This window comes from Dipodomys merriami, unplaced genomic scaffold, assembly GCF_024711535.1.
Source record: "Dipodomys merriami isolate MVZ:Mamm:240054 unplaced genomic scaffold, mDipMer1.0.p SCAF_16, whole genome shotgun sequence".
In the NCBI taxonomy this organism is placed as follows: domain Eukaryota; kingdom Metazoa; phylum Chordata; class Mammalia; order Rodentia; family Heteromyidae; genus Dipodomys; species Dipodomys merriami.
This window is the reverse complement of record NW_027202937.1, coordinates 1,136,672-1,148,849: the sequence shown is the minus strand read 5'-3', so window position 1 is coordinate 1,148,849 and position 12,178 is coordinate 1,136,672. Positions and strand designations below refer to the sequence as shown.

At 36.9% G+C, this 12,178-nt stretch overlaps 1 protein-coding gene across 1 annotated transcript in view; it reads left to right on the top strand.

The window, feature by feature from the left end:
• Cd2ap (CD2 associated protein) overlaps nt 1-12,178 on the top strand; it is a 43,385-nt gene that overhangs the window by 14,865 nt on the left and 16,342 nt on the right. The window contains exons 5-13 of the mRNA XM_070023574.1: nt 2,296-2,416; nt 3,240-3,430; nt 5,455-5,533; nt 5,861-5,955; nt 7,649-7,753; nt 8,624-8,660; nt 9,603-9,668; nt 10,108-10,273; nt 10,598-10,737. Of these exons, the coding sequence (XP_069879675.1) occupies nt 2,296-2,416; nt 3,240-3,430; nt 5,455-5,533; nt 5,861-5,955; nt 7,649-7,753; nt 8,624-8,660; nt 9,603-9,668; nt 10,108-10,273; nt 10,598-10,737 (1,000 nt within the window). The remainder of the gene's footprint in view (nt 1-2,295; nt 2,417-3,239; nt 3,431-5,454; nt 5,534-5,860; nt 5,956-7,648; nt 7,754-8,623; nt 8,661-9,602; nt 9,669-10,107; nt 10,274-10,597; nt 10,738-12,178) is intronic.

Here is a 12,178-nt window from a genome sequence, read left to right as displayed (position 1 = left end):
CTCAAGTGGTAGAGCGCTCACCTTGAGCTGAAGAGTGCAGGGACAGCACCCAGGCCTAGAGTTTAAGCCCCATGACCAACAACAACAGCAAAAAATTGTCAGAATTTATAGAAATTTGTTTGGCTGTTCTTTACTACTATGTCACTCTACTTCCCAGGATTTCCTTAGGTAAATACCCTAACTATTTAAGAGCTAGATAATAGGCTAATAGTTGGGGTTCCACATACTGGGGTCTCACATATTGATAATACATTGTTGGGATTCCACATATTGATAATAGTCTGTTGATGTTTGTGACCCAGTTTGGTTTTTTACCCCATTACATGTAGTTTGAATCATTCTTTAATATCTTCTAGCAGTTTGTATTCTAGCCACTTTATAATCCAACCCTGCTTTCTATGAGTAAATCATTTACTTTTATGTCACCATACTTGTGTATGAATTTTTTTTTTTTTTTGGGTCCGGTCGTGGGGCCTGAACTCTGGGCCTGGGCGCTGTCCCTCAGCTCTTCAGCTCAAGGCTAGTGCTCTACCACTTGAGCCACAGCGCCACTTCTGGCTTTTTTCTTTTTGCTTATGTGGTGCCGAGGAATCGAACTCAGAGCCTCATGCATGCAAGGCAAGCACTCTACCACTGAGCCACCTTCCCAGCCCTGAATTTTTTTAACTAGTGTTTAATACTGTCTTCTGTGTAGCATGGTGTTCATAATGCAGTAACACTTTTTGATTATTATTATTATTTTTTTTTGGTCCGGTTGTGGGGCCTGAACTCTGGGCCTGGGCCCTGTCCCTCAGCTCTTCAGCTCAAGGCTAGCGCTGTACCACTTGAGCCACAGCACCACTTCCGGCTTTTTTCTTTTTGCTTATATGGTGCTGAGGAATCGAACCCAGGGCCTCAGGCTTGCAAGGCAAGCGCTCTACCACTGAGTCACCTTCCCAGCCCCTGCAGTAACACTTTTTTACATCTGTATTGTAATGTCCTGTTCATTGTTTTTTTCATTAGATTGCTTAGATACAGGGATTTCTCTATTCAAGCTAGAATCTTTCCTTAGCCTTCAACAATATGATAATGTACATAGCGCCTTTTACTAAGTTTGCTTTGCAATTATGACAAAGTAGAAAGCACTAAAAACTGTTGTAAGCAAAATGATGTTTCTAGCTATGATTTTGCCCGTACTCCTACCAAAAGAGTAAACTTGACTTTATGCTCAGAGCCAGTGGTTCATGCCTACAACATTAGCTACTCAGAAAGCTGATCGTAGTTTAAACCAGCCTGGGCAGAAAAGTCTGAGAGACTCTTAAATCTCCAATTAACCAGCAAAATGCCAGTCTTGGGCATGGCTTAAGTTACCAAAGTGGCAGCCGTGATCAAGCAAGCCAAGTGAGAGGTCTGGGTCCTGAATTTAAATCCTGGTACTGGCAACAAATGCTTTTACTCAGAACTCCTTAACAGGCACTGTACCTTTTAGACAATAATTGCTTTATGAATTAACCTAAAGGAGATTGATTAATCTGATTATAGTGAGTATAAGTAATTTTTGGAAGTTTGATTCATGCTACTTCTGTTGGGAAGGAATCATTTTGAGTGTCATTTATATGTATTTTTAAAAACCAGTAAGTTTGTTTTTGTATTTGGTTAAGAATCATTGTTCAAGTAAAAAGTTTTGACATCTAGGAAATTGTGTTCATAAGTCAAACCAAAAGTTTTTTTTTTCATATTTTGCATCTATGTCTTAATTACTGACAAGTGCCTAGTAGTGGCTACAAGACTGAAATGTAACCTCTGTACTTTTTGTTGCTTATATATTAATTATTTGATTATGTGGTTAAAAATTATTTTATATCATATGATTGGTTGCAAGTTCGCATTGTAACATGTAAAGTGTTATTAATGTGATTAACCTTATGTGTGACCCATTAAATTCATTGAGATCCACTGTAATATACTTCTCTACATGTTTTGTTTTGTTTGGTTTTGGTCAGTCCTGGGGCTTGAGTTATGGGCCTGGGCTCTGTCCTTGACCCTCTTTGTGCTCAAGGCTAGCAGTCTACCACTTGAGCTGCAGTCCCACTTCCAGCTTTTTCTGATTAGTTGATTGGAGATAAGAGTCTCAGACTCTCCTGCCCAGACTAGCTTCAAATCCCAATTCTCGACATCTCAACAGGCGTGAGCCAAGAGCACCTGGCTTCTCATTGTTCTCATTGCATTGTTCATTTTATAACTTTTTTTCCCAATAGGGCAAAGATTTTCCCTTAAAAGAAATGTTTATTATTTTTGAGTTGTGAACTCTTTCAGGTAGAAGAAGGCTGGTGGAGTGGAACCCTGAACAACAAGTTGGGTCTGTTTCCCTCTAACTTTGTGAGAGAGTTGGAAGTAACAGATGAGGGGGAAGCTCATGAAGTCCAGGAGGATCCAGGTACAAGGGACAGTTTTCCTATACAATTAAAAAGCTTTAGCAGAGGACCTAGTTTTTAAGTTTTAGTTTTTGAAATGGCATTATCTGCTTTTGAACATTCAGTGAAGCTTAAATGTTGGTAAAAGTAAACTAAACGGTAGGGTCATAGGGCATTTTTCTTTTTCTGATCTCAAGCCTCAGGAAACAATTATTGTAAAAATATGGCTTATGGTAACTGATATGTCCATACCAAAGCTATATTTAAGTGCTCTTTTGAACTACTGAGCTCACAAAGATGGTCTGATACTTAAAGAGATTCAAATTATTTTAGATATTAAATATGTCTTTTCTATATATAATAGATTTATTTTTTTTCTGTGCAGTCAGATGCCAACAGGTTTTGATGGAATGTCATTTTCTACCACAATCCCCAAATCTGAAATTTTTTTGTTGTTGTTGGATGAATTTTCTGGAATAATTTTCCTTCTTAGATTATAAGCATCTTTATAATAGTCTTAGCTTATTTTGTTTTTCATCAAAAGATGCAAATTTGATATATTCTAGTCTGTTTTGTGTTGCTATAATAAAAATTGTGATATTGAGTATCTTACAAAGGAAGGAGACAAATTAAATGTACATAAAATTGTTACCACTTTCTATGACAGCAAAGACGGTGCCCCTTACTCTTACGTACTTTACATATAATCACTTTTATAGCTTTTATTACTTTTATCCTGCCATTAAAAAATAGATATAGTATCATAGAGAGCTTATGGAAAGGTACGTGAATTAGATTTCGTGGTTCTGTGTGGTGTCATCCTTGAAACCCAAATGATTGTTTCAGACTTGGCTTTGCCTGGGTCTGCCTCCCCGTCAGCGGCTTCGGCAAGTGGGAGCGACACTGCGTTGGCACCGGTTACACAGCCCAAAAAAATTCGAGGTATTGGATTTGGTGATATTTTTAAAGAAGGCTCAGTGAAACTTAGAACAAGAACATCCACCGGTGACCCTGAAGAGAAAAAAACAGAAAAGATGGTAATGATGCACTTAATTTAGATGGACTTCCATCCGTTCTCTGATTTAGTTATTATTTTTTTAAGTACTAGGGTTTGATTGAGGGCCTCGGGTTTGCTGGGCAGGGGCTCTGGCTCTTGAGTCATGCTCCAAGTCTTTTCTACGTTAGTTGTTTTTGGAATAGAATTTTGTTTTTGGTTAGGGGTGGCTTGGTTCAGGATTGGTCTTGAATTGTAAGACCGCAGTCTGTACATGCTAAAGAGCTCAGATTACAGCAGTAAGCCACTGTGTCCTGCTTGGATTCTTTCTTTTTTTAATTGGTTTTTCCCCTGTAGTCCAGTGTGGCCTGGAACTCTAGATCTCTGCCAGTATCCAACTGCTGGAGCTACAGGTGTGCTCCACCTTGCCCAGATCATGAAGCATTTTTTAAAGTATAAATGTCAGGTAGTTAGTTAAATTTCTGCTTTTGAATTCAATAATATTTGGTTTATGAAGGAGAAAAAGCTTGTGGGGAAGTTTTCTCTCTAAATTTACAATGATTACTTGAGTGTGTTTGAATCTTATAAAATTGGAATACTTATTTCTGTTAACTTTAACGTGAACTTTCTTTAGGAAAGCGTCAGGTTTTTTAGTTATAACAGTATAAAGATGAAGTTATTTTTCTTTTCTTTTTTCCCCCCTTTTTAACCTAAGATTTGCTTCTCTTTTGAAGTGTACCTAAAAGAGGACTTTAAATGATTTCCCAACGCAATATTAATGACGGTTAGCTCCCTTCCTCTGAATGTATGGGCTTCTATTTTAAAGTAAAATGAAGTTTTACTTTTCATTACCACTTTACTGGCATTTTACTTGGATCTAATAAGAGGCTTTAGTATAAACCCTTGAGGGTTTTTTTTTTTTTTTTTTTTTTTTTGGGTCGGTCGTGGGGCCTGAACTCTGGGCATGGGCGGTGTCCCTGAGCCACCTTCCCAGCCCCATCCTTGAATTTTTGAAACTAAAAGTTTGAAAAAAAAAAAAAAAAACCTCTCCCCCCCCACCACCAAGGAAAAATAGCTGCCCTTTCCATTTCTGTAAAAGTTTTGTTGTTGTTGTTGTTTTTCTAGTGTCAGTTGTTCAGAGATTGTATTCACTGTAGGCATTTGCTCTGACTTTAGGGGAATATTTCCCTATATTTGTCATTTGTAGGTCTTGATCTCTTTTGGGGTGGTGGGGTTAAATTTTGGTTCTTGAGCTTACTTGGCAAGCACTCCTATCACTGAGCCTCACCAACAGCCCTCACTTTTCTCTGGCTATTTTAACAGAAGTTCTTTTGCCATGGCTTGTGCCTGGGCATGATCCATCTGTTCGGTTTCTCTACCGTTTAGGTAGGATAACTAGTGTATGCACCATGTCCAGCTCTCCTTCAGGAGTCTTGACTTCTTGCCTGGGTTAGCCTCAAAACTCGATCGTTTTAGTCTCAGACTCCCTACTAGCTAGGATTATAGACATTAAACACTGGTGTCCTGCTTTAACTCACAAAAGTTCAAAATATTTTAATACTTAGTAACTTTATGTTTTAGATAGTGATAAAAAATAAGAAGTTTTTAATGTCTCCCCATCTCATTTTTATGGTTTATTGCTATTAAGTGTTTACTTTCTAGGTCAGACTTCATAGGTTTAGACCTGGGCTCTAAGACTAAATTGCTGCTGTTGTGAACAAATTATATTAACTGCTAATCTATACAGAGAGAATACCTACTTCGTGGAGGTATTTATGAGTCACTTATTAGATACATGAAGTGCTTATGTTTTTAGAAATTCCCAAATTAAATTACAGTTGTATTATGAACATCAGAATGTTTATTTTTCTCAATGAGTTTTAAAAGTTCATAGCCATAAGTTATCACTTAAGGTCATTTGAACTTTTTATCTCTTCCATTGCTGACTTCAATTCTGTTTCTAACCTGATTGTAAGTATGCTTGGGGCAAACTGTAATGGGAAACTGTATTGCTATTAACTAGAGTCATTTTCTCTTAACTATTAATAGCATCCTTTTCTGTTGTAGCCTTTAATCATACAGCCACAAGGACCCAAAACTCAAAGTGTGGAAATAACGAAAACAGACACCGAAGGTAAAATTAAAGGTAAGTCTGAGTGAAATACACTCCAAATGCATTATTATACGTGTTACATTGTACTGCATATCAGAATATGAGATGCATGCATTGAGCAGGAAAAGATCCTGCCATTCTTTGTTCATTGATGTAACCCTTTCAGATGGAATTGTGCCTTGTACAAACATTAGACAAATACTTGAATGATTAATTAAATTATTTAATATTGGCTATATGTTTTAAATATTAAAATATAAAGTTATTCATCAAGTTTATATATTGCTTTACACAAAATAGAAGCTTAATAAGTATTTGCTTAGTCAATTTTTATAATCCACTTTACTGTCTTTATTTTAGCTAAAGAATATTGTAGAACATTATTTGCCTATGAAGGTACTAATGAAGATGAACTTACTTTTAAAGAGGGTGAAATAATCCATTTGATCAGTAAGGTAAGGTAACTTTCAGTGACTCATTTAACTTATGAGATACTTTTCAAAGTTCACACATTATCTTCAGAATGTCATCTCTAGAGGAACTGGGACTTGGTCTTTGATTTGGGTTCTCAGAACCTTACACAGGGCTCCGCACTTCCATATTTGGATTTGAACTCAGGGCCTTGTGCTTTCTATGCAGATGCTGTGTCACTTGCGCTGCTCTGCATGCTTGTTTTGCTTGGTGGTTTTTGAGATAGGATCTTGCTTCATGGTTAGGCTGGCCTGGATATCAGTCCTCCTATTTGTTAATTTCTAAAGCTGATTAGTAAGTAATTTTTATTATAAAGCATTGAGGAAAAAGATAACTGGAATTCATGCTTTTCTATCCTTTTTCTAACTTTCATTTTTTTTTTTTTTTTTTTTTTGTTGTTGTTATTTTTGTTTTTTGTGCTGGTCCTGGAGCTTGAACTCAGCCTGGGCACTGTCCCTGAATTTTTTTGCTCAAGGTTAGTGCTCTACCACTTGAGCCACAGTTCCACTCCCAGTCAGTACTTTTGGTGCCTGGTTGTAGAAAAGAGTCTCAATGGCTGTCCTGCCTGGGCTGGCTTTAAACCCTTGATCTCAGCCTCCTGGATTGCTGGTATACAGACGTGAGCCAACAGTGCCCAGCTCCTTTTTCTAATTTTTTTTTTTTTGTCGGTCGTAGGGCTTGAACTCTGGGCCTGGGCGCTGTCCCTCAGCTCTTCAGCTCAAGGCGAGCGCTCTACCACTTGAGCTACAGCGCCGCTTCCGGTTTTCTGGTGGTTTATTGGAGATAGGAGTCTCACGGTCTCTCCTGCCCGGGCTGGCTTTGAACCGCGATCCTCAGATCTCAGCCTCCTGAGTAGCTAGGATTACAGGCGTGAGCCACCAGCGCCCGGCTTCCTTTTTCTAATTTTTATCTTTATTTTTTCCTGAGAACCTTTTAGCCTGTGGATGAAAGTTTAAAATTGATTCAATAAAAAAAAAGTTGAACTCATTGCTAAAAGTACTATGTGGAGAATATTGTTCTTTATGAGAATCTTATGATCTGTTGATTTTTTTTTTTTTCTTTTGTGGGGAGTGAAGCCATTTTATGAGCTCAGGTGGGAGGATTTGGAAAATCAGCAAAGTCAGAAGATGCCAGCCAGCTCTCTAGTATCCTGCCCCCAACCTGTAGTCTCAAAAACTTTATTATAAAGGCATTTGAATTCGTTTTTTTTTTTTTTTTGGGTCTGGTCGTGGGGCCTGAACTCTGGGCCTGGGCGCTGTCCCTCAGCTCTTCAGCTCAAGGCTAACGCTCTACCACTTGAGCCACAGCGCCACTTCCGGCTTTTTTCTTTATGTGGTGCTGAGTAATTGAACCCAGGGCCTCAGGCATGCAAGGCAAGCGCTCTACCACTGAGCCACCTTCCCAGCCCCTGAAGTCGTTATTTTATTGTAAACTTCTGTCCTTAAAAAATAACTGTTATTGCCGGGCACCAATGGCTCATGCCTGTATTCCTAGCTACTCAGGAGGCTTGAGGATCATGGTTCAAAGCCAGCCCGAGCAGGAAAGTCCATGAGACTTTCATCTCTAATGAACCACTAGAAAACCGTAAGTGGCACCCAGGCCCAGAGTTCAAGCTCCAGGACCAACAAAAAAAAAGTGAAATAAAATAACTGTTACTGTTTTAATTATTGTTTTTAGGAGACTGGGGAACCTGGCTGGTGGAAGGGAGAACTCAATGGTAAAGAAGGAGTATTTCCAGACAATTTCGCTGTTCAAATAACTGAGCTGGATAAAGACTTTCCAGTAAGCTTTTGTTTCTAGTAGTAACAATGCTTTTTATGTGTTGACATTTTGTTTTGAAGGATAGTTTTTTACATTGCAATTGAGTAGTTTTTACAAAGGAGTTTCTTAAAATTATGTATTTAGGTAAAAGGTATTTGAATTGCAGTAAAAGAATATAATAGATAAATGTAGAATGGGAGAGCTGAGTTTATAAAATAGAGGAGAAAACAGACAGTGGAAAGTAAGACAGACTGCCATATTTGATTTCTGCCAGTGCAGAAGGTCCTAACTGAAGGCTTATAAGAGGAAAACGAAGCTTTTGCTTTCACCTTTTGGAGGTTCTTAAGAAAAGTGAAAGCCAAGTATAGCATTGTTGTGTTTTTCAATAACAAGGTGTCTTCTACTTGTTTTGTCACATATACCATCATCTGTCCTCCAGCTGTGCAAAGGGGCAAATTGGTGGTTAGGAATATTGAACCAGGGAGGGAGGCCAGGAGTGGGGAGGAACATTTTTCTCATTAATATACCAGTTGTTAGTTTTTGAGGTATTTGACTAACTTTTGATCAAGGAGGCTGTTTGGAGATGGGGCTGTAGCTCAAGTGCTAGAGTATTTGTCTAGCAAACACTCTGCAAGGCCTGGGTTCAATCCCAATCATTGTAACAAACAATCAGTTCTAATGGGATAAAAAAAATTTTAATGACTTTCTGTTGAATTGTTACTGTCTTAGCAGTTGGTCATTTTGGCAATAATTAGATGGGGAGAGATACTCATTTAATTTAGGTTACAATCAGAATTGTTTAAAGCAGTCACTTAGTATGTAACTTGTCAACATTTAAAGCAGTCACTTAGTATGTAACTTGTCAACATTTTCGCTGTTTTTCTAAAATAGAAACCAAAGAAACCACCACCTCCTACTAAGGGTCCAGGTATGTAAGAAACACATTATCTACTTTGCTATTTTTCTTAGTTTTAGGTTCTAGCCCAGTAAGATTGGGTTTAATGTAAACTATTAAGTTTTTAATCAGCAAAAATGATACTGTATATAAAAGTTTTTAGAACTATGGCAAAATCATGTTAACATGCATTACAGTAGTCCATTGTTATTATTTTTAAAAGCATAAATGGTATAAAACAGAATCCTAGCTGAATGTAATAGTGTATGCCTGTATTCCCAGCTCTCAGAAGGCTAAGGCAAGACAGTGAGTTTTAAGGCTAGAACGGGTACATAGCATATTAAAATCAAAACATAAACATTAAAATTGGGATTTTGACAATAGCCAGCATCTTAGTTATGTGAAATATTAAATTAATAAAACGGATCAAGCTTAACTTGTTTTAGAAAACTTAATAGATTGACCATATGAGTCTTTCTGCCCACACTACCTTCTTTCTGTTGGGATAGAGCCCTGTGAAGTTTTGAGCCTGTCCCGTTGCTGGAGTAATGAGCATATGATACCTTGCCCAGCTGTTTTTGGTGAAGGGTCTTGAATTTTTTGCCCCACTGGCCTCAAACCATGAACCCTCCTCAGCTTCCTAAGTAGCTAGGATTACAAATTGTGAGCTCGTGTCCAGCTTATTATTTATGTTTTATGAGGTAATGTCTCTAAGCTTTAAAATTACCTTACAGTTTTCTTTCTTTCTTTCTTTATTTTCTGGTCATGGAGCTTGAACTCTGGGCCTGGGCACTGTTCTGAGCTCTTCAGCTCAAGGCACTCTACCACTTGAGCCATAGCACCCACTTCCAGCTTTTTCTGTGTATGTGGTGCTGAGGAATCGAACCCAGGGCCTCATGCATGCAAGGCAAGCACTCTACCACTGAACCGACTTCCCAGCCCCCCTTACAGTTTTCTTAAAATTACTCTCCCCAGCTCCAAAGCCTGACCTGATGTTTGCTGCAGAGAAGAAATTTTCTCCCCTAAAGCTTGAAGAAAAAGGTGAGACCGATGTTCTCCCCCATCTTCTCCCAAGCAATCTTTTTTTCCTTGTCATAAAAGGATGTCTCTGCAGTAACTCATTTGTACCAACTTCTCACAAGTGCCTGTGCTTTTTGAAATGTATAGTTTCCTGAGATGGAATATTTGGTCAAAATGGAATAGGAAGGAATTAAGCTTTTACTTCAAACTGATAGCAGTTTACATTGTTAAAAAATGTAACCTTTTTTTCCCCAGTAAATTGTATTAATCATAGTTATTTCAACTAATGTATAGGAAAACAAGCAGTAAATAACTGATTTATTATATATATAGTGTCCATTAAAATTTAACTGTTTAAATTTAAATTGGAAGTTTTCCAGCTTGACAGTAACTTTTTAAGAAGGAAAAACCTATGTAGTTTATATTGTTGATAACTTGTTAAATGTTTTTTAATCATCAGATGAAAAATCACTTCTGGATCAGAAACCTATTAAACCAACTGCTCCACAGGTCCCACCCAAAAAGCCAACTCCACCTACCAAAGCCAATAATTTATTGAAATCTCCTGCAGCAGTGTACCCAAAGCGGCCCGAAAAACCGGTTCCCCCACCACCTCCCACAGCCAAGTGAGTTTTACCTAATTCTGAACTAGGCTGCTGACTTCCTACCTTTGTTCTAGGTATAAGTAATTTTGTTTTTTTTGTTTTGCTATAGACTATAGTCTGTTACATTTAATCTTATATTTACAATAAGCTGCATGCTCTGGAAACTGTTTAGACATTTCTGATGCTATTGTGGTCAGTGTTTTGACTGATATTTATGGAAATCATTTTACAGAACAGGTAGTAATCAGTGTTACCTTATAAATTTTTTTAATGCCCATAAGTTATAATTTTAAAAAGTTGTATTATATACTCAAATGATTTTTGTATATGTTGTGTGTATTTCAGAATTAATGGAGAAGTTTCTATTTCATCAAAATTTGAAACTGAGCCAGTATCAAAACCAAAGCTGGATTCTGAACAGTTGCCACTTAGACCCAAATCAGTAGACTTTGATTCATTAATAGCACGGAGCTCTAGAGAAACAGGTAAGTCAGGCTGGACAAAGGTATTGCATTGAAAGAACTGGTCAGTATAGAGTTTACTGTTTTAAGAGATTTGTAAATATTAGTTGTAAGAAGAAATACTGAGATTTTTTTTTTCTTTTTTAACTCAGTAACCAAAGTAGAAAAATATAACTTATAGGGCCAAATCTTTATTAGTTAACTGGTCAGAGGTTTCTTACTGATTAGAAGACAGAAATGAGTAAGTTTCTATACTGGTCAGGAAACCTATCTTCCAGTGTTTTTGCAATGGGATGACCATACTACCTAAATCAGACAGATAATGAATACATTTTAGTTTTTAAAAGTTTGAAACTAAAGTGAGGTGCTAGCGCTCATGCCTGTCTTCTACCTATTCAGAAGTTGAGGTCCAGTGTATCACAATTCAAAGGCAGCCTGAGCAGAAATGTCTGTGAGATTCCAATTCCAAAATAACCAGCAAAAGCTGGGCTGGAGGCATGGTTTAAGAAGTAAAGTATCAGCCAAGCAAGCTTGACACCCTGAGTTCATATCCCTGTACCAGCATCAATGCCAGCATTAGTTTATATTTGATAAAATTTTCTGAATTACTTTTCTTTTTCTGAAGATTGTTCCCAATACAAGAGATTATGTTTTTAATGATTATATATCAACAGGCTAATTTTGATAATTGTTTTGATTAAGGTTTAGGGATAACCTTTTCTTTTTAGCCTAATCTTGTCTGTACAAGAGAACAGTGGCCTTCTAAGAAAGCTCTCCTAGTTAGAGGAGCATTACTTTGTGATAGTGATTATTTCATACAGTACTTTGCATTTGCTTAACTTCTTACATTTTTTAAGAGTACTTTTTCATATATGTTCTCATTTTATTTTTATAGTAAATCAAGTCAACATGTTGTTTCCCCTTTTAAAAATCTAAACAGAGTAAGAAATAGATACATCACATATTCCTAATTGTATAAATCAAGAGTGCTTTAAATAACTTTTTTAGCTTTAGTGCTAACACTTTATATTTCCACTTTAACTTTTTTCCATCTTTTGTCAATGCAAAAAATCTAAAGTATGGTAGTTTTAGTCTTTTGATTTAACCTTTTATAAATCCTTTTGTTAGCTCTCTTGTAATGGGTAATATCAGATTCACACTGATTTCTTGGAATTAAAATGTTGGCAATTCAGAGAAATTCACCAAAATTAGTGTTATTTGGTAGAACTCTATGATTTCAAAAATAATTCTATATTCTTTTGTTAAAGAGATTAGTAAAAAAAGGTTTCTTTTTAAATTTAAAATTAGCTAGGAATGTGTTTTTCAAGTTAGTTTGAGCCAAAATTTGCACAATTTTATCTGTAGAAAAATTGAAGCTTAAAAATTTTCATACCTTGAGTCTAGCACAAAAAGTGTTTGTGAGGACCATACCAGCCAGCTCATTCTGGCATGTATATGAATACAT